Source organism: Leuresthes tenuis, unplaced genomic scaffold (genome assembly GCF_036924035.1).
Source record: "Leuresthes tenuis unplaced genomic scaffold, fLeuTen1.0.hap1 SCAF_9, whole genome shotgun sequence".
Classification (NCBI taxonomy): Eukaryota; Metazoa; Chordata; class Actinopteri; order Atheriniformes; family Atherinopsidae; genus Leuresthes; species Leuresthes tenuis.
Window position 1 is genome coordinate 18,881,639 of NW_027325363.1, and position 13,695 is coordinate 18,895,333.

Below are 13,695 nucleotides of genomic sequence, written 5' to 3' on the forward strand. Positions count from 1 at the left end.
AAAGTCAATACTTAATGAGTAAAGACAGTGGTAGAAAACATCTGGAAAGACGTGGGATGCGTCTGATTCCTTATAGTTTTCTATCTGATGCTTCTTCTTTGTTTGAAAGCTGTACATTTATCTTACAACACGGGTTCATACACGTTGAAAAGTGTGTATAAATAATGTATATTTCAACTGTTTAGAAATAATCTAACTAAGCTTGTGCAGCAGACACGTACAGTGAGGTACGTCCCCTTGAAAATCAGACATCCAAGCTGCTTCTATAGATCTCTCTTTGTGTGTATTTTTACAAGTATGGCTACAGGGAAAGCACAAGAAAAAATCTTTCACCGTAAGTCATATCATAGTGGCATTTATGGATTAACAACACGCATGCTTTACACACTGTGCGTGGGAGCCGAGCCACGACACGCATGTATTCATCAGCTCCTAATAAACTGAAACAAAATCTCATAAACACATTTCAGAAAGAAGTACGGTGGACAAGTAATGGTGAGTTGAGTGCTTCCTTCTCATAGACAAGTGTTAAGACACACATCCTTGACACATTGCGTGCACTAAGATGCAAACAGAAACCCGTGTGCATAGAGTACTACTGTCCAAAACATGTACACGTCCTTCAAGAGCAGTCAGTCAAACAAACACTTCACACAAACACACATGATCTCGCCCAGGCAGCCGTCATGTTTGAGGTTGCTTTGTCTTTTTTTTTTCTTTTAACACAGCCATTAGTTGTCTTTAAACCTGCATATTTTCTGCTGATTACAGCAAATGGACTATTCACAGAGCCTTACATGTGGTTGCTATTTGTGAGGAATGGTGAAGCGGTGGAGGCAGAGAGGAGAGAGTGGGGAATATGAGGTCTTCGGTGGAGATGCAGTCATTCCTGCTTGTGCATATATAGAAATGTGTGTGTGTGTGTACGTGCTCGCGCATGTGTGTGTATTTAGTATGTGGATAGGTTTGTGTTAGCCCACATGTGTGTTAAAGAGGGGGAAAAAGGGGAAAGAGAGAAGGGGCAAAGGGTAAAGATCATAACGCTTTAGGGGAGGGAGATCAGATCTCTTGTGTGAGGCGGAAAAAGTGTGAAAGGTCATAATGTGTTTGGGTCTTGCTGGAGTTGGTGTCTACGGACAAAGAGTGAGAGCTTGACTGGCAAAGCAACTGTGAAAGGAAAGGTAGATAGCTGTAGAGTCTACAGCAGATAACTCTGGGTCACTTTGACAGGCAACATGTTGGCAACAACAACGCTTGTCTTAAAAGCAAAGGAATTGCCACTCTAATCATAGAAGTGTGAATCCTGAACAGAACACGAGAAAGAGCTGAAGAAAAATTAAGCATATCTCTGAAAAATCATCAGTTTTTCTTACACAGGTAATTCAAAGCATGTTGTTATTGTTATTATTATAATGTACTGAGGAGACTTACATAGGTAGGGTCTTAGTGACTTACACATGAAGGGCTTGACACTGCTGTGGATGTGCTTATGTTGCTTGAGGCCCGAAGACGTTGCGAACGTCTTGCCACAGTCAGAGCAGGCATGGGCACGTGCCCCGACGTGCTGCGAGCGAATGTGCCTCTGTAGGTTACTGGGGTCTGTGAACACCTGCTGGGGAAAGGAACCACACAGATGCACAGGGCAGTGTTACTATCTGCCTCTACAAATCTGCAATAAAAAAGCAAGTCAGCAAAAAATGCTCATTTGTCAAACGATCCCTTCAAAAGTCATCACGTTACCTTTGAGCAGTTTTCACATTCGTAGTGCTTGCCACTGTCATGCGACATCTGATGTCGGATCAAGTTTGATTTCCAGTTGAAGGCCTTGGGACACTGATCACACTTATATTCCCTCTCCTCGGAGTGGGACAGAGCGTGGGCCTCCAGACTGAATGAAGCGGAAAAGAGAAAACAACAATAAGGACTTATCGGGTCAAATAGGAATGGGTTTTATATGTTATGGCAGATCTCTTTATGCGTCTGAAGAACTTCACAAGAAACTCTTCAAAGATGAACCATTTGATTAAATGTCTGCTTTGCACTCACCTCTGGACATCAGGGAAGACCTGGTCACACTCCTTACACTCATGTAGGCCATGAGACATGTGGAGGGGTCGCAAGTCTTGAGGTTCTTGAGACTTTAGGTCACTGTCCCCTCCTATATACATGAGAAAAGTGCACAATACGCATCAAGAAGACTGTTTTACATGTCACATGGCTGCCTCATCCCTGGTTAATGTTTGGCTGGGAGCCTTTGTTGCACATCAAACCTTAGTCTTTCTCCATTAATTACCTGTCAGTTTCTAGACTGTCAAACACAAGTCAAAATGTCAACATACTGAGGTATGTTTTCAGCTGCCTCTTCCATACATTAGATCATACTTTCATTGCTACACGCACTGAACCCTCACATTACATTGCATATCGTGTTACTGCACGTAATATATTGAGTATAAAGACTGAACATGTTCTTCTACACCTACTATTGCGCGGCTGTAGTCATTTTGGCTCAAACGCCTCATGTAAAAACAAGAATCCAGCATAACTTTGGATTTCACTTTTTATTTTTCATCTTCCACTCTCAGCTTGCATGAGGTTAAAACCATTTCAGGCCAATTTGTAGACACATCCGTCTACAGTTCATTACTCTACGTCCTCAGTTTCAGCAGCTTACTGTATATGAATCATTCACCTTCCTCAGCCACTCATCCCTCTGGTCACTCTTCACTTCCCAGTATTTAGAGTGGCATAACACAGGCACAGCTATTTAGAAATATAAGTCGCACCTGGGTTAAGGAAGGAAGAAGGGGGCATCCCGCATGGCTGCTTCTGGTGGTCCAGCAGCTGGTTGCGGGACTCAAAGTGCTGGTCGCAATCCTCACAGCGGTACTGCCTCTCCTCTGCACGGTGAACGAGAGAAAAAATGAGCATACAGTCAGTTTAGGTAAGGTGTATGTGTTGTTATGTCTTTAAAATGGACTTGGTGTCTTTGGTGCAGACCGTGAATATCCGGAGCCATGGTGTCACATGAATAGTCTTCAGCCTTCATGAAAAGTAGCAGCTCTTCACCTGGAAAAATCTCTCTAGTGACTTTGTAGAAGATCTGCAAAATAGAAAAAAATGTCATTGGTTTTAAGTTTGCATTTCCCTGACAAAGTTCACACAAACCTGAGTATGTCAACATAAACCTTTTGCATAAATCAGCACAAAATTAAGACGCTACATCTGTTTTTGTTTTGACAGTATTTTTTTCTCTTGTTCTCGCAGGACACATCGATACGAAATTTCTCCATCAGCAGAGGTCCCTTAGGGTAGCTCTTGGTACTCTACAAATATACACATAAACACTCGAATCACCTCACTTGTGTACATGATTGTCATACCACCGCAGCCACCGCAAAGGGCAGACATATACATGAAAATACACACACTCATTAACCCGTAATTAATCATCATATAAGACATCCATCTTCACGGACACGAACGAAAGTACAAACAAGCATCCTGCAGAATAAATACACGGTCTCATAAATACACACAGTAAAGATTATAGTGGGCAGGAAGTGGTAAATGAATGTGTGGAGAGCAAGCTCACTAATTCGACAGCAAGGAAAACAAGCATGTCGTTTCAGAAAAAAAAAAAAAAGCATTTCAGTCATGGAATAAACTTTTAGAGGTGAAGTAAAACCATACGTTTACAGTACATGTTCCCTTTAAGCGGAACTTCTCCCGCAATCGTTTTTCAATGCATCCATTTCACGGACTTACAGATATGCATTACAAAGCATGTTAAGCAGGTGAATGTGTATTTGGAGGGGGGTGGTCACAATAAAGAATCAGCTGAGAGACCCTGTGACTGAGAAGCTTCCCATGGATACACAATAGCCTTTCTTTGTGAAACAATCACACATGGGGGTTATTTTGGAATGCTTTGGACACTTTACATATCAACTTCCTTTGCTGTGTCAACATGACAATAACGACAGTGGAATTTATTAGAAATGCAATTGGAGGGTGGGGGGGTTGATTCTGGGAAGTCATGGGTCACAGGTAGACCACTCATAAATTCCAGAATAAAGATACTATAGCAGTAGAGCCACAGTGGCTCCACAGACAGTTATGATAAGTATCTTGGCCAAATAAAGATCATGAGGTATTCTGTAGACTGTCATTGTTCTTACTTCTGGCCTCTGACTAGATAAGACCGTATTGTGTTATTGGAGTAAAGGGGGCTCAAGTCAGTCTGACCAAAGCAGAGCTCTTACATGTCATTAACTGAGAGAGTGAATGGTACAAAGTAACCAGTGTTTTGGGTGGCATGAAAGTATCATTTAAATTCAGGCAGTTGAAAATACGTTGGAGTGTCATTTTCAAGTCAAGCATTTCAAGTCTAAGTCCTATTAAAGCCTAAACCAGAGCAACTTCATATCAACTACCACATTTTCAAGACATTTTATAGCATTTGAGGACTTCTTTCATCTGGTTCTGTTGAGGGTCTGCACAGAAATGTTGGCAAAACCCTTTGCTGATTTGTCAAAGGAGAAATACGGTCTCGGGGAGCAGAACAGAGCTGAACCCCATTGTTTCAGCAGAAGAATTAAGGGAACTGAACTTTAAGGGTCCTTGATCCCTGACATTTATTTTTTTAAACTTTAACTCCTGTCTATACCATAAACACACCAGCGTGTGGACATGATGTGTTCATCAGAGAGCGTACACGCTCATACGGGCAAACACAGAGGCATTCACAGGCCATCACCCCTGGGAGGTCATAAAAATATTGTGATTAAGAAACAATCAGACAGCAGCTCAAACAGACATGTTAGTCTGCAGAGATTCCGCTCGGAGAGATTGATACTGCGACTGAGGCAGGAGGCTACCAGGGTGAGAAGTAAGGCCTCAAAACACAAAAAATAACGGACGTCATAACCACTTTGTTCATAGCAACAAATGCAAATGTTTATGCTAAAATGCCACAATAATAGGAGTTTTATCAGTAAGAAACACATAGTGAGGGGAAACTTGAATTATCCTTTCAAAGCAGCAGCAAATATCAACAGCAGAATATTCTTCATCTGAGTTCTTCCTCTTTCTTTTAGGTATCTATCCCTTGACACAAAAAGATGCATTTTGCGGCAGTTTAAGTCCATACGAGTAAGCAAAAGAAGGCAATTAGTAACAAGAAGGGAATTCCCCCTGTAGTTCCACCCTTTCCCCGAGGGCTGCCATAGATAAACAGGGAAAACATACATACGTAAGAACAGACAGGCAGTGACCCACTCCAGAGCATGAAGCACAGCCTTTGATTCTTCAGGTCATCTTTAGCATGTTATTCTGACAAACACATAATCTCCCACACATTCACTGCAAAACAATTCTGGAGTTAAGCTAGACAGGGTGTCTGAGGTCACACATTGAAGACCTGCTGCCTCAGCACGAGGGGCATTTTTCCCTGACAACACAGATGAAGTGGCTGCAGATCATCCATCACAGTGGGGAAGTGTTTTAACAAAGTTTTCGCATGAAGATAAAAAGGTTTACGTCCAAAGTTTATGGTAATAAAATCTGCTTAGTGATTATTTTCTTTATATACATGTTCATTTGGTCCATGTATGTTAGTTTCTAAAGTCACGACTTATCATTCCTTTCTCACACACTCACTGTCAAAGGTTACGACCATAACAGGATCAGGGGCAATAATCGGACAACTTGTTACCTTGACACCATTAGTCATTAGCAAAGTAAACACAGTCACATTTTCCTGAGGCACACCCTGTTGACCGATTCCGCGCTCGCACAGAGCTCATTCCACAGGTATGCCATTCACTTACACCGTTTTCTCCTCATCGACTCTGACTGGACACTTGCCTTTGGGCAAAAAAATCAAGTCACAAGCGGCTGCAACATCTAAAGACAAAGGAGAGCAAATATGCCCCAGGCGCACAATCAAGTTTACAGTGACTGCGTGGAAGTAACAGAAGCAGATATAGAGATACACCTCAAATACTCCCGACAGGAACTCCTTTTTTTTTTTTTGTCAAAGAAAGAAGCAAATTGACGAAAAATAGCCCCATGTTGTGTACTTGTACTTACTTGCTCAACTGTTGCATTATGTGTCCACATGTGTTTCGACCTCCCTGTAGCTATCAGGGTCATGCTACATATACGGTGTATTTGGCAGTCATCATTACTTGGCTTCTACACAAAACGATTACGTGACTTAGATAGCAATAAAGAGTGAGAGCAAACAATGTGCAACTAGTTCCAGGTAATTGCGTGAATGTGTAAGGAAGCCAGCATGACTCTCTTCATGTAAGATTGAGCCAGCTGTGGGAGCATGGCCTTATAAAAGACCGAAAAGAAGGAAGAAAAAAAACACACAAAAAACCCAGAAACGTCCATCCGTTAATTACGTCTTTTTATGCTCTAAAGGTGTACGAACTGAGTAGATTTCAAAATGGAGGAGACATTAGGTTTCTTTTTTTTTTTTTTTTATCTGTACCTGCTCTAGTTTAAAACACATTCGATCCCCTCATACAATAAATCCTTGTGAATTCTTCACAACTGAATGCGCTGTTATCTCTGTGAGTTACAATCGCCTCCAGTACGCTTACATGGTGAATAGCCATCAGTGTTTAGCTAACATGTCCCCGAGCCACTTCACCCTACTCAATACTGAGTGAGAATCAATAGAGCGGATGAGATTAACACTCATATCCTTCTGTACTATCTTATGAAAGGCTCTACGGGGCCTCATTGGATGATGTTAATTACACTTTTAATCAATTTTCCATTCAATTGAATCAGTAGCGTGAGGAGAGCAGTGGAGGGTTTTTGAGCACTAATTGCCCTAATTATCTTAACAACAAAACAGGCGGATAGTGAAGGGATCTATGCAAGAGCACTCAGACTGTGTTGCATTGTGCAATTGGAAAGTGTGAGTATTGTGCAAGAGATGATCAAAAGCTAATATTTAACACATAAAAAACGGTTGCTAATGTCAGTTAAAAGATTAAGCTGTCAGAAAGGAAATGAATTCAAGATGAAGTAAGAATAAATAATATATTTGGTTGCTCTTATTTGTGCAGTAGTGTGAGTTGGAGCACGTTGAACTAATTACAGATTTCAGTGTGACTCACAAACTGCGACACCTGCCATCTCCTTCCTCCGTGGTCTTTCCTGTTGCTTTCCACTTAGCAGGGTCACATATATAAAGCAATAAAACAAAAAGATCATGAAAATAGACTCTGTCCCAGTTGAAATTTGGTGGCGAGCGGAATGTGCAGGTAATGCTCAGACTAAGGAAAAACAAGCAGAATTTTTGTCCCTTCAATTCTAAAAAGCCGGATATACAGTGATGTCAAGGCACTGGATGATGAGAGGATCTTAATAAATCTTATAAAGAAAAATAAGCTAGAAAATAACTTCTCACATTCCCCATTCTAGATATTTGCCAACATCTTTTTTTGGGGGGGATATAGTTCTATGCAGATGCTTTCTTTAATGAATATGAAGCAAAGCTGAAAGCAAGCAACGAAATCTCATTAAAGTGAGAGAGAGCAGTGGAGGAGAAAAAGGATCATGAACAGCTCCTCCAGTTAGAAATGCAGGCATTGTCTCACTCATTCATTCCTCTTTCACTCCGCAGTTCTCTTGAGATTGGTCATAAAGTTTTATGATAAACAGACCTGGGTCAGAAATAAGAGGACAGAGGCCAGTTTTACCCTCACACTGGCAGAACTAAACTGGCGCTTGAAAAAAATAAATATCCAGGACCAAATAACGGCCCTGACACCTGGAAACTGCTGTCGCTGTAGGACAATGTCTCGAAATTAATTGAGCAACAAATCGTTTCTGTCTGATGGCATGAGAAAACTTCATTAAATTTGTTTCCGAGGAAAGATTTGGTTCAACAAGAAGCATGTAAGCCCTGGGAAGCTCGGTCAGGCTGGTGATGGCACAATGTTATATGTGGCGAATGCGTAATCTGTGGTTTCAGGCTGGGTTTGGACTCAGCACTTCTCTGTGCCAGTAAAGACCTGTTGGACTCAGGTACTGTGTGCTTTAACATTTCCAGCTCAGGATGAGGAGCGTGGGGAGTCATCTGAACCGCAATGAACGATTAAGTCCTGCAGCGGGTGCACACACTTACGCACACATACACAAACTTAGGTTCATATGTGCATGTTGACACACTGGCGCTTACAGATATGTGCGCTAATTTTAGAGACAAAACAAAACACTTGATACACTTACAGCGGATCAACACACATAAACATCTGTGCACACAAGCACACAAACGGCCCTCATGAGCTTAGGCACACACAGACACACACACACACACAGTACCAAAAACTGACTGCGGCTTTAGAAGACCACCCCATTTAGTCTATTCATTTTAAACATACAGACAGGCATTGTGAGACGCTACAGTGTGTTTTCAAAAACACCAATGTTGGCCGGAAGGCTTAAAGACAGCACATTGTGCTGTGTTGTGACAGTGTGTAATACTTAACAATCACCTCATCATAGCCATGTCCGTGACCTGTCGGAGCCTTACACAGCCACCCAAGCAGAACCACAGTGTTGACAGCAAGTCACACCTCGCGAAGAGGGCAGCTCAGGAAACCTCTCTCTGCTTGTTTGTCTCCCTGTGTCTATTACAAGGACGTTTTGGGAGGCTACTCTTCTTCTTTGGCATTCTCTTTGTGCGGAGTTCTTCAGCGATATCATCTCATCTTTAATAGAACGAGCAAGAAGGACGAGATGAATACAGGTGCGAAAGCAGCGCAGGGGTCGATTTAGGTTTAGGTCGATTTTCTACAAGTAATCTAGATAGACCACCAGTGAGAAGTGACGACAGCCACACAAGCTAGATTAGGCTGTTTTATCCGGGTCAAATGATGGTATGCTCCACACACGCGTCAAAAAAGCTTTGACTCTTGTCTTCCTCCCTGTGTGTTTCTGTGTAGGAGGAGCTCCTGGCTGTGGGGATTACTGAGATGAACAGGCCCCCATGTGAGCAGCACGCACCTCTCTGCAGCCAGGTGAGCAGCAAAAGGACTGTGACATTCCTGGAATATCTGCGAGTTTATATCGCAAGCGTGACTGGGAAGTGTGTGGAACTATCCTCTCAGCCCGCCGACTCTGATCGTGCCCTGTGGTCCTTGCACGGCAGAAGCCAGTGCACAATTACAGAAGGAAAACATGAAGAGATAACGAGGAGTCTCTGTGGTGCAGCATGGGTGAAGAGCTGTGTGTGTGTGTGTAAAGTGAAGGCAAGGTGGGCCAACCACTCACGGGCCTATCTGACTCAGATCACAATAACACCTCCAAACACAAAAGCACACAGACAGGGCAGCTATTGGAAAATGCAGGGAAGTCGTTTTGGCATCAGAGTTGCATGAAAAAAATGGGCTAAAGGGAGTTTAAAAGTTTGATTCATTCTGCCAGACTCATCACCAGTTGGGAATTCAAAATCAAGTCATCCACATGTTTTTCACTCCTTCTCTTGTTTCTTCTCTTTCTTAAGATCATATTCATCGTGTGCTGTGTTGAGAAGTCCTTTCTCCACATACCTGATCATCTATCTGGCACGCTGTCAGGTTATGCTGCGTGGCCGCAGGGGCAAACTGGATGTGCTTCAGCCAGCTCCCTATATCTGGTTTGCTGGCATCCACGCAGAATTTTACATGGCCTGACCCGTCCAAGATCTGCAGAGAGGGAGTGAAAGAGAGAGAGATCAGACTTTGATCAGTATCAGACCAGGTTACTGTGTCCAAACACTGCCTAACCACATACCTCCCACTGAGAACCACTCAAAATGTTAGAAGCAGGTCTGTGGTGCAGCACCGTTTTGTGCACGCAAACACACACACAGAAAAAAAACAACAACACACACACACATACATACAGTAATTATAATATCAGCTATTTAAAAGAAATGCATGTCCCTTTTTAATTAAAAATAATATCATGTGAAAAAAATTAAATAAAGGTAATTATATATGTAGTAATTTTTTCCAGCCTTGAGGGAGTTTTTCCAATAATTTTGTAATTTCAGTTTGAGAAATGAAAACGCAGACCAAATCATGTCAAGAGACAACAATAAATCAGAACCAACACCAGACTGGAACGTCCTCCCAAATAAGTTTAAAAGAGAAATGGCATTGATAAATAAAGGCTGGTAATGCACCAAACAAATTCTTATTTAATTCAGTTATTTTCTAATTTTATTTTAGTTCTGATTAATCTGAATGATTTCATATCGACTGACAGACATGAACGAAAACACACAAAAATACGAGCAAGCAAATAAAACAAAACAAAAAGAAGCCAGAAAAGAAAAAATAATTTTTTTTAAATCAGTCGAAGGGATTTTTGTGGATTTAAACTGAACTCGGCTTGAGTTTGAATTCGTTGCTTAAAAGGCAGTTTTAACGAATGCATTAACAAAACTCTAAGCATTTTAAAATCCATGATGATAATAACAATAACAAAAACACAAAGAATACGAATAACTTGCAGTTCTGCTCTCATTTACAATATCAGCACAACTTGTAAAGCAAACGCCTTCAGAATGAAATGACAATAAATACAAAAGAGCTGAATTATTATGCAAATCATCCGTATAACATATTGTTGCAGCATTTCTCCTCGGCGTATTATAAACGATGCGTCGTTGTTTCCCAACGTTAACATTTATTACGCAGCAGCTGTAAACTTTACAGGGAAACACATCAATTGCAGGAAATCGCGAGCGATAAGAATTATGAAGACAAGTCGATTGTTAGGATGCAAACAGAATCTCTTTCAGGGTCACAAATCTGGCTTTGCGCCTCTCTATTAACCTGGCGCTGAATAAATATTTAGGTTATACAAAGCCCATTGTCCGGACTAATGGTGGATCTGCGTATCCTGCACATCACCTTCCAGTCTTTCTCAAATTTCACTCGTCAAATTTAGCTGGAAATGAGCTTGAAACTATGAACACTAATTTGACTTTTTTGCTCTTTAATCGTCCAGTCAGCCAACACGTTTAGGTTTTATTCAAAGTCTGAATCCTCTTACCGTGGATACTCGTGTTACAACCTCTTGGGATGATGGCGTGTTTAACTGAGAAAAAGTGATGAAAACTCCAGTGGGGGAAAAAAAGATATATATGTAAAAATAGAAAAAGGAAAGTGGGGAGCAACGCTCAACTGTGAAATAGCTAAACGATACAACTAGAGACTGTTTTTGCTACAGCGCGTTCTCCAGACTTTTTGGCATCGTAAGGAGCGGCAGCGCGTCGCTGTTTTTTCGGTGTCTCTTCGGGGCTCCAAAGCCACGGGACGAGTCGACGTCTCGTCGGTGCGCAATCTCCTCAGTGTCTCTCAGACACCACGCGTTTGGTAAAAGTAAATCCCCCCTCTCTGTGTTGTGTCTTTCTGACAGAGCCGCCTCGGTAATTCCCCTCTCACTGTCCTACAGACATCGCGGGACGGAACTAAATCCCCTCCGGCGCATCAACTTGCTCCCAACTTTTCACAGTGTGCGCTTCGTTTGGCTCGTCCGCTCCTCTCTTGTCACCCCTCCTGTCCTGACGCGCCCAGGTGTCCTCTAGTAGCCATTCAACTTTTCATTTTTCTCTTCCTCTCCCACAACCCCCTCCTCAGCCAACCGGGATGTGTCGTCTATGACAGCAAGGAGATTCAGGGCTGGTAAAAAATTGCAAGCATCGCCTCCAGTTAGAGTGATGTTTCTCATTCACGCATTGTCTCACAACGACTGATCCTGCGCGTCCATCCCAGTTATCCCCCAAAGGAGAGGCGACTCAGAACACCGGGCTGTCTTTGCCCCTGTCCCCCAGTCGGAGGAGACTTCTCTCCGCAGTAAATTTTAAAGTGACAGGGGCCCGGGGTTGGAGAGGGTGAGCGGGGTCAGGGAGAGGTCGCGATGGGGTTTCTAAAGGGATGAACTGCACGCACAGGCAGCACACTTTAATGAAGCAACCTTAACAACAAAGCGGTGTATTACTATCCACGTGCTCCCAAACTTTTTTCATAACACGCACGGGCAATTTCATGACATTATTAACCGGAAGATCCCAAAGCAACAGCGAAGATTTGTTTGTTTGTAACCTCCTTTTTTAGGAGTCATATTTTTGCAGTAAAGCGCACTTAAGGCAGAACTATAATAAAACTTAACCGTTTTTGTGTTAGGGAAGTAATGTAATAGCTATAGACTTAAATGTTTCTCTTGAGGACCTCCAGGAAACTCCATACGGACCATTAGAAGTGCCACCTTTTGAGACATTGACCTAATCACCTGCTTTTCTCTGACTTGAACAAAAAAAAAGGGGGAAAAAAAGAAAAGAAAAGAAAAATGCTCTTGGTAGGCAATTTTCCCCTCTTCACCCCCACTTTCACTTCCAGAAAAAGTCAAAGCAGCCAATAGACTTCTTGAAAAATGATCAATTTCCCTTTAAAAAGAGAAAACAAACCGTTGGAAAAGTCTGAATCCATCTTGAAATTAGAAACAATTTAATCACATCTATTGTCCTCTGTGCACCTGCTCCACAACTGCGCCAGAGGAGAGGATAAAACGCAGTTTGATATTTTATTTCATGAGCGTTTTACTCAAATGTGGAAGTTTAAAGCTGGAATTGATAAAGTGGGGAAGGGGACAACGCAATAGGAGCATGAAAAGACGTCCTGCTTGTCAGTGAGCGGAGTTTATTAGGCAGCTTATAAAGCCAGAGAGGACATGGCTTTGGCTGATGAGAGCAGATGATGATGGATAACTCCTCACTCTGTGACATTGACCTTCCATCCCAGATAATGCCCATTGTTTTACGAAATCGCGGAGCAAATGTGCAGGAAGGACAGGAAAAATCATGTGTAAATAAGGCAGGACCCCGCCACCGATTCCCATCGTCTCGCGCTCCTTGAGAACCGCGGAGAGACCCCGGTCCGCCCGGTCATTGATTTCCTGCCTCTCCTCGACTTGTCCATTGTTGGAAGCCTTTTTAATTTAGCCATAAATTGGGAAAGCTCAAGTCGAATGAGCTGTTCTATTTTCTTCCTGTCAGGATGAGGGATTTGTTTTATGATGCATTGTGTATTAAATACAAGTAATCTGGGAAAGTGATTGCTTCACCGGCTTCTCCGGCTCTGATCGAGGATCCTGATACGGAGAGCAGTTTGAGGGCTTTTCTGAAAAAGAGGAAATGTCTAAGAAAAAAAAAATTGGGGGGGATAAAAAAGCGGGGTTTGAGGTGATCATTGCAGGGCAAAGTGGGGTAACGTTGGCCTGGCTGTGTGAAAAGAACCTGCGCTTCCTCGCCCGGTCAGGAGATGGCGTGCTCAACTGACGTGAACTTTTCTAAACATTTCTGAGTTGCACATTTCAGATCCCAATCTAATGCTTAGAACGTGAGATTAAACAAGTTGCTTTCGTGAAGTAAATACTGCCTCGAATGGTCAGACGCAGAAGCAATTTGTGAACAAATAGACATAAAAACATGCCTAAACGTGTTTAGTACACATGTCAGAAATCAGCAGTTGCACTACTTTATCTCCAGAGATTCAGCTTAACGTAATAACTTTGTAAGAGGGCAGAGTAAACTGACCCTACAGCAGAAATACAAAAGATGCATTTCATAAAAAGGGCTTTTTGCTTGTTTGTTGGTTATTTCTAATCCACGATGAGAGA

The 13,695-nt window shown here is 42.3% G+C and overlaps 1 protein-coding gene across 14 annotated transcripts in view; it reads right to left on the minus strand.

Annotated features, from left to right (window-relative positions):
• Positions 1–13,695, minus strand: part of mecom (MDS1 and EVI1 complex locus) — a 127,738-nt gene that overhangs the window by 15,259 nt on the left and 98,784 nt on the right. For 4 of the 14 annotated variants that reach the window (XM_072392693.1, XM_072392687.1, XM_072392692.1 and 1 more), the window contains exons 3-8: positions 9,579–9,713; positions 3,001–3,103; positions 2,787–2,900; positions 2,047–2,158; positions 1,741–1,888; positions 1,456–1,612 (exon numbers count right to left, since the gene is read on the minus strand). In XM_072392693.1, the coding sequence (XP_072248794.1) occupies positions 1,456–1,612; positions 1,741–1,888; positions 2,047–2,158; positions 2,787–2,900; positions 3,001–3,103; positions 9,579–9,713 (769 nt within the window). Of the gene's footprint in view, positions 1–1,431; positions 1,613–1,740; positions 1,889–2,046; positions 2,159–2,786; positions 2,901–3,000; positions 3,104–9,578; positions 9,714–11,070; positions 11,926–13,695 lie in introns of those variants that run through there. The other 10 variants (XM_072392691.1, XM_072392684.1, XM_072392689.1 and 7 more) reach the window with 5 other exon arrangements.